The 8,621-nt window shown below is 37.4% G+C and overlaps 1 protein-coding gene across 1 annotated transcript; it reads right to left on the reverse strand.

Moving 5' to 3' along the window:
• Nucleotides 1-1,944: 1,944 nt before the first annotated feature.
• BTD (biotinidase) lies at nt 1,945-6,713 on the reverse strand. Its single transcript, XM_010081317.1, has 3 exons — nt 6,483-6,713; nt 4,701-4,850; nt 1,945-3,252 (listed from the first exon to the last, which is right to left on the reverse strand). Exons 1-3 carry the CDS (start codon nt 6,711-6,713, stop codon nt 2,068-2,070), a joined length of 1,566 nt encoding a protein of 521 aa, XP_010079619.1. The 3' UTR covers nt 1,945-2,067.
• Between the last annotated feature and the right edge of the window lie 1,908 nt (nt 6,714-8,621).

Below are 8,621 nucleotides of genomic sequence, written 5' to 3' on the forward strand. Positions count from 1 at the left end.
CCCTTAAGCATACCAAATACATGTAATTCTATTTAGTTGTTTAGCTTAATTTAGTGTGATAATAAGTCTGCTTTGGAACTAAATTCAACACACTATTTAGTGCAAGAGGATACATGTTTTTCAAGTCTACAAAGTGTGGCTGGGAGACTTGTCCCGAGAGCTGAAATTCTCCAGCTGCTTATTGTCCCTTTCTGTTAGAGTTGGTCATTATGGTACTAGAACCAGAAGCATAATAAGGACCACAGATGCTTTTCTGGTTTACCCTGTATGTTCTGGAATTTGTGCAGCATTCAGCAAGAACACCACTATGGCTGCCAAGGAATTAATGATTTTTAATAACCCTGTGGTGAGATGGCCTACTTTTTGCATCAGTAAGCTTATGTCTAATGGGATATAGACATTCCCCTCTCTGTGTTTCTGTCCAAATATATGGTGCAGGATAAACAAACCTGTTGTGCTGCTGTATTAAAACTGAGTGTGACTAGGTCCTGGCTCACATTAATAGAGCATGGAGAAGGAAGGCTTGATAGAGCCAAAGATCATAAATATTTATATACTTATTTTGCGTAAATATTTAAGAAACCTTGAGGTAGAAATTAAGCAATTTCTTGTTTGTTTTCCTTTCTGAAACCAGAAAGTGAGTTCATTCAAAGCAGGAACCTACCAAGCACCTTTCTGTACCCATCCTTATAGCTGCCATGGTGGTTTGAGTTTTAATACATCTCAGAACTGACTCAGACAACAAAAACGGAGATTTGCAGCTCTCCCCTTAGTATTCTGCTCCTAACTGCTTCTCCTGGCTACTGGAATGCAACTAACAAGACTGAGCAACTGGAATGCGAGGACTCAAAGGAACAGTTGTGTTTATTCTGTTACTCAGCAGCTATTACGCAGATGAAGCCGTAACAGCCAATAAGACCACACAAAACTATAATGCTTGAGAATAAACTGTCTTCTCTGAATTTAACCCCAGATTAATATCCTTTGAATATTCTCTTCCCAACTTCTTCACTGCAGTAGAACAGTTTGTCACTGCAGTACAATATTTATAGCACTTAATCTAGTTATTGCTCTGGAGACAATGGTGTGTTTTACTCATTTAGCAGCAGCAGGAACCTGCCATCTGGCACACAAAATATGTATGTAAAAACCTTGCTGTCCCACAGTTCATTATATGCTTTTCATAGCTCTTGTTGAATTAATTTATGAACTATATATAAGATGTCTTAAAGTCAAAATAGTCTTGAACTTAACTCTTTTTTAAACAGGGAAAGTTAAAGTAATTAAATAGTAAATAACAGTCATTGATAGTCATTGCTGATGTTTTCTTTAAACAAAATTCCTTGCACAGTAGGCTGGAAATTATGTCTTAATGCAGTCTAGTTTTTCACAATCATAATTTGATATCCTTTTCCCCAGACTAGCTGTTCTGTAGCTGTTGACAACTGTAACACAGTTACTGTTAAAAGTATATGAGAAAACTCAAGAGTTTTCTAACAGGATAACAGACAACCGAGTGGCCAGTAAATGGTAATGATTTCAGCTGGGAGTTTTTGACTATGAAGAAAAAAATAACCAATCATCGCACCCTAACCAGAAATCAGAACCTCACCATATACAAGCTGTATCTATGTATACAGATATATTTTCATGCACTGTATTTGTGTCTTTGTTCCCTTTCCTCTTTTTCTTCCTTTTGCAATGGTTTTCCATTCCATTCATTTCCATACTTCTAGCCAGGACCCCAGAAAACCAAAGAATTTAATTAAAAGGAACAAATTCAGTTGAAAGGAGAAATATTATTTTCCCAACATAAAACATCTCAACACATGACAAGCCTTTATCTTTGCAAGGCAGTTCTATTACTCCTGGTTGGATATAAGCTACCAAGGTACAGACTGTACTTAGAGCCTCTTAAATGCTTCACTTATAATTTCAAATGTGGAATCTAATCAGTCAGTCGTAACAAACATACCTGAATCTCTAAGCAGTACAGATGTTCAACAACTTAAGATACATCCTCTGAAAATATGGGCAGTTATTTTCTGATTCAGTCAAGTATCTGTGCTAGTCCTTTTCATACCATCGTCCATATAGAGCACCTGTCAGTAGGCCAGATGATGTTCTATTTTTGCTAATGAAATAGTGGTTGTTTTTCCAGCCCATCTGATCAGGAAAGTCCAAGGTAATACCAGATGTCAGCAGTAAAGGAAAGATATAAGGGGTACTCATATTTCCCCATAGCTGGAAACCTATCAGACTAGTGGCATCTGTAACCTCCTGTCCACAAGTGCTAAAGCTGAGACCACCACACTTTACTAATGCACAGGCCTGGACATAGTATGTGCCATGCACTGTATGGAGCCCATCAAAAACTCCCAAAGCATATAATTCATCAGTAAAAACAGCTCTCCGATAATTTAAGTAACAACAAAGGGTATTGGCACAAACCTGGACCTCTCCTTTTTCCCCCCATACAGGAACGAAAGTAAAGTTGTCATACATCATTTCTGCATAAAATAGGGGAGGTAACTGTTCGTTTCCTTTTCCTGATACTCTGCCGGGGGTCTCTTGTCCCTCCTTATAGCAAACCTGGTCATCCACTGGGGCCTTTGTAAAAGTCTTACATGATTGATGTAAGTTCTCTCTCAATCTTTCATTACTTTTCAATTTGGTTTTGAAATCTGTGGTGATCACAGGAATTTCTGCTACTATGAGCTTGCCACCATAACTTTCCAAGTTGTGGTAGATGAATGACTTGACTGGAGTGTATATGCCACTCCCTGACATGCCCAAGGTAGGGTGGTGGATATTAGCTGCTAAAATATTGATGTTGAAAGCTGTTGCAAAAGCTTGTTGAAATTCTACAGCAGCCAGGAGCGGGAGCTGGTTCATCCAGGCAGTCGGATATACAATTTGTTTCAAATTGTACTGTCTGATGAGGTTCACTGCAGGTTCAAAAAAGAGTATATCAAAGCAAGTAAACATCCCAAACTTGCCAGCAAAAGGGGTATCAAACATTTTATAGTCAGGCTCCGGAGGGGTATCAAAAGCATATTCAAAATACAGATTGTGTTTGCGGTATGTGGCTACCAGCATACCATCATCACTGAATGCCACATTGGTGTTGAACTGGTATCTTCCATCCGATGGACAGTGAGGATCAGTGTGCTCACAGGGCTGCTTAGTTCCTAAGTTTGCCACAAGGAATATTTTGTTCTTCAGTGCCATGCAGCTCAAACGCTGAAGAACCTGGAGAACAGTATGGAAAAACGTAAGCATGTCAGACTATGAAGGGATAAGTTTTATTTAAGCAGCTATAAAGCTATGAAGCTATGACATATTTAATAAGTCTCAAATTATTATTTTCAACTGGAAATTGAACACATTTGACCTTATCTGTAACATTAAATGTACTGATGATTTTGTGATATAAGCTACTGGAACCAGTAGTTTTCTAGACTGAAAATATTTAAGATGATACTAATTTCAGATTAGCTTTGAAAACATTATCTGGCTTTTATTTCCTGAGAAGTAAATAAATAATCTATTTCAAGGGCATTAATTTTCACAGCCTTTTCACTGTTCTAGGAGCACCAATGGCTTTCAAACACCATAGGTCAACTGAAAGCTTTGACAAGGCAGCATAACTGATCTGTGTGCCTTCAGAGCAGCAAACATCTAATAATTATAATTTGCACCTGCAATGGCTTGTTCCTGCAACTAGATGTTTTTACTCTAAAATTTTTTAAAAGTGATCACTAGCTACAACTTAGAGAAGCAGAGATGTAAACGGATAGATTTTGCTTAGTCATAGAAAAGAAATACAAAAAGTTACAGGCTACAGTATTACTGGGATGTTTCTTCCACGCCATAAAGAGCTGTACCAAAGACTGTCAGTACTGCAATCTCCAAATAGGATCTGAATGGCAAACTAAGTTCTTGCTTTCTTGTGCATGATCGTTGGTAGTAAAGCTTCATAGGCCAAAGTAGGTTGCCCATTACAACTGTGATTAAGGTTTGCACACAAATTCTGCTTAGTAGGCACATGCATGATGACTCACTTTCATTATATTGGCTACTGTGACCTCAACAGGACTAAATAATTTGTATTACTAAGCATGGTTATTTTCATTTCAGGTTCAGAACACTCAATGAAAATACTATTTTTATAACCTGCAGGTCCCATCTTCTGTAATCACACTTGGTCTGTGCTAAGCTGTGATTTATAGCTGACATTATAGCAGGTCAAGTCCTGTTATTTAATCATTTTACACACAATCACTGAGCAGAATGTTCTGATGTAATTAAGTCATTGAAACTGAGTAACAAGAAAGCATCAGAAGTGAAGATACTGCTGTGTTGTTTTGTATAAAACAATGTTCGAAATAAAATCCCATACTACTTACAGTGTATCTTATTAGAGAGTAATTACCATTCCATAGGTTGGGCAGGGAGAGATTAGAAATCCAAATGGCTCATAAACAAGCTGATCTTCTTGCAAATATCTAAAACCCTCCTCTGCTAAGAATAAACCCAGCATGAACTGGGAGTTCATGAAAACAGAATCTGGCAACACAAGCTGTTAAACTTCTTGCTTAACCTCCCTAAGCAAAACTACTTGAGCTACTTTCCCACGTAGAGCACAAATCTAGCATTCAGTTATTCCACCTCTCTACAGAAATCACTCCTACATTTACCTCTGTGTCATTGAACAAATACGGCTCTCTGCATGGATTCCACTTCACAAAGTCTGAATGCAGAACGAAATCTAAGTAAGGATAAATGGAGCTTCTGGTGAAGTTGAAGCCATGGATTCCATCTTCAGGAAAAACAATTATCTGTGCGCCCTGTATGTAAAACAAAGACATGTTTTGTAGGCAAAGCAAACCCAACCTGAATTTGAAGGGAAGAAAAGGGAATCTCATGGGTAAAGTGAGATAAAGAAAATTAAGGATAACCCAAGTATGTTTTGACATAAATGTGGTTTGAAAATATATCTTCTTTGACTTCTGTCCTGGGTCCAGCTGGGATAGGGTTAATTCTTCACAGAAGCTGGGAGTTGGGCATAGCCGGAGTAGTTTGAAAATATATCTTCTTTGACTTCACAGTAGGTGTAACTATGTGTATAAAATAGCTTATTTAACCTGACGTATACCTTTAGCTTGAAAAATAACCTATTTGATATTATTTTAAGAGCATGCAAATAAACGCAGACTTCAACCAAGTTCTTACCAACAGTAATTCCATTCATCATTCAGGATAAAAACTGATGTTAAAATTTGTCTTAATTTTTTTTTCAGAATTATGCCATTTGCAGATGAACTCTGTCAAAAGTACAGTAACTGTGTCAAAGGTGCAGCATCACTTAGTCTGGGCTTTATACTTTGATTAGGTATATAGGGTGGGATAGCGTACTGGGAGTGTTGCTTTCAGAAACAGCTTGACTGTGGAAGCAATGCAGATTCTGGTAGAAATATAGCCATGCCAGAGCTAGGCTGGCTCTACCTGAAGTTCAGGGAGATCTGTTCCTAAAAATGTGGTGGATTCCTCTTAAATCAGACACAGCATCTGTCACTCAAACTCCTGTGACTGCTCAAAAGTCAGATCAAATGTGTTACCTGTGCTATGGCTTTGGGATAACTTATGTGCCTTGAATGCTGTAGTGCATAAAAATAGGTATTATGTTTATGGACTGTGATGCCAGTCATCATTCTCAAAAAACAAACAAACAAACAAACACCAAAAAAATCCCCAAAAAACCAAACCAACCACTTTTTCAAATTATGTAAAAATTGTAATTCTTCTATTCCAAAACAACAGATTTGTGAAACTTGCAAGTCAATTCTTCTCTGAGTAGGTACAGTAATACCTGCTTCCTCTGACTACAACCAGCTTTGGGTTTTCTTGGAGAGGGAAGGAAAGAAGGTTGTGCATTAAGAGCAGACAGAAATACTTGTCTCTCTCTAAATATATTTAGACTGAGAACCATTCCATGGAGGGCAGGAGAAAGGAATGGAAAGTCTTACTTCCACAAAGTTGTTAATGGTGGAACATTCATTTCCAAAGCATTTAACTTCCTTAGATTTTAGAAACGTTCAGGAATTTCCATTGGGAGCACTGGAATAAAATCAAGCCGAGAGACAGCTGCCTGTAAGACAATCTTTCAATAAAAACATTCCATTCAAGAAAACAGAAAGAAGCTAGGTATTCAGACCAAAATAGAAAATTCATTTCCCTATACTAAATAACTACAGGCGTGTTTTTCCAAGCTTGGAATAACTCAAGTTAGGAGAGCTGCTAATTGGTCTGATTTTTTTCAGAACTGCTGGCAGGTCATAATGTCTGAAAAAAACACACTGTACTTATGTATGTAAATATGGCTTCGGTTGCCTGGGAACGCAAATGTGAAAGATTATCCTCAAATAGCACTTACTCTATATATATATGACACACGCAAATGCTACTAGGCTGCAGCATACCTGTCTTGCAGCAGCCACTACTTGCTGTTCATAGATGTCTAGGTTTCTGCCCATGAGTTCCAGCGCAGACTGTCGATCAACTAGGGCTGTCGGGTTAGGGCTCAGTATGGACTCGTGTTCATACACAGCAGCAACATAATGCCCATCCCTCTTAACTCTTCCTGAGACAACTTCACAGCAAAAAAACCAGACAGACAGCTTCCAGCACAGATCCACCATGGTGTGTGCCATAAATCTAGAGCAAAAAAAACCAGGTCAGGTGGATGGAGCTTCAGCAACAAATAGTGCCAAGGATTTAAATTTATGATTAAATATGGACTGTAACCGAGACTCTTTAACAGTGTTTGAACTATGTTGTTTTTTTAAATTCCTGAATGACAACATTAATAATGTCTCTGAACTTTAAATCTATCTACATTGGAGCTTTAAATAACTGTGTCCTGCTTAAAAGCATTTTAGCTGCATATATAGTTCTGTGATCTCCTTGCTTTGTCTCCCTTTCCAATTAACTTTATCATTCCCTTATAGAGCTTTCATGCCATTTATCAAAACATCTTTGGGAAAAGTTAAAAGCAGCTCGCAAATTTGCAGTTTCTCCCCCATTTGGTGATGGAGGATATGTTTAAAAGTAGCATTTCCTAAAATTATTTGGATACTATATTTAGTAGCCAAGTGGTGATATAACTTATTTTAACAATACTGAAGCAGACCATTGCCAAAAGAATTACACTAGACTCTACTTCTGCATTTATCTATCATGAACATGCCTCTCCTGACGGATTATGGATTTACTCTATTCCAACTCCACGTATGTAATAGATGGGCTAACTTGTCTCATACAGTGCAGCTTTTTTCAACATGTATAAGAATTTTGAGTGCAATTCAGATCTACATTCCTCCTGTAAAATGCAGGTAAGGTTAAAAATGCTTTCATAGTAATAACAATAAAGCAAAAATCCATACAAAATGCAGAAAATTTGCATTCCTGAGCTTTTCTTAGAAAGAAATGAAGAATTAGTAAGTCCGGAAGGCTGGGGCACTTTCTCCAGCATGGGCTCGCCATGTAGCTTTCTGACTTCCCAAGTTGAGAAAATACTTAGACAGAACAAGGACTATCTTAAACAGTCAATGGCTGTGCAGTGCTTAAGACAAGTTGAGAAAATACTTAAACAGAACAAGGACTATCTTAAACAGTCAACGGCTGTGCAGTGCTTAAGAAATACTATAGAAATGCCACGTTGTTCCCACAAAATGAGACTTCTGTATATGACGCCACAGTGTTATTAGTATCATTAAGGAATTAAATCTTAAATATCAGTGATGTTGAAAGAGCATGCAGGAGAGAAGCACTGATGCTATATATTGATGGCCCACAGTCTTCAAGACTTTTTAATTGTATTTGCTCTTTGGTAATTCTTATCCAAGAAAAAAAATGTTCCAAAACACTCAGTGCTTTTCAGTCTTGTGATCCACAACTCCCTGAATTTTTCCCAAGTAAATGCAGATTCTGAAAGACACATGCATGAAGAGCCTTCTCTAGTTCCCAGCAGGAGTTCAAAAAGAAGAGATAAATTTTAAACTAATCCCATTTTTATTTTTTATTCATGTTACATTAAATGTAGGTTTTTTTAACCTAAAAAAGAAAGTCTATGGCAAATTAACTTAAAATAACTCTTCTCTTAAATTCCAGAATAAAAAATATGGCAAATTAACTTAAAGTAACTCTTCTCTTAAATTCCAGAATAAAAAGTAGCTACTAAGCAATTCTCAATACTGTTGTTTTGGTTTTTGTTTTTTTTTTTGGTCTACTCACCAACTGGTTTAATATCTAACAATGAACAAACTGAAGCATCAGGAAAGCTACTCAAAAAGCATTTAGTGAGTAATACCTTAGTTTAAGCCACTTGTTTGCTTCCATGAGCTCTATGCACTATTTGCAATGCTGGTTTGATACCAACACAATCCCGTGTGGGACATGAAAATCATAACCTTAGCACGTACGGTAGGCAGAAGACTTGCTTGCTCAACCAAAAAGTTTTAATATGTAAAAACACTTGTAAGGGTCCAGGAGAAACTTAGCTGTTAGATGCCACTAAGCTAAACTACACGCTCATATTTTCTTGAGGCTTAATTTGCCAA

The sequence above is a fragment of the Pterocles gutturalis genome, unplaced genomic scaffold, assembly GCF_000699245.1.
Source record: "Pterocles gutturalis isolate BGI_N339 unplaced genomic scaffold, ASM69924v1 scaffold17544, whole genome shotgun sequence".
Lineage (NCBI taxonomy): Eukaryota > Metazoa > Chordata > Aves > Pterocliformes > Pteroclidae > Pterocles > Pterocles gutturalis.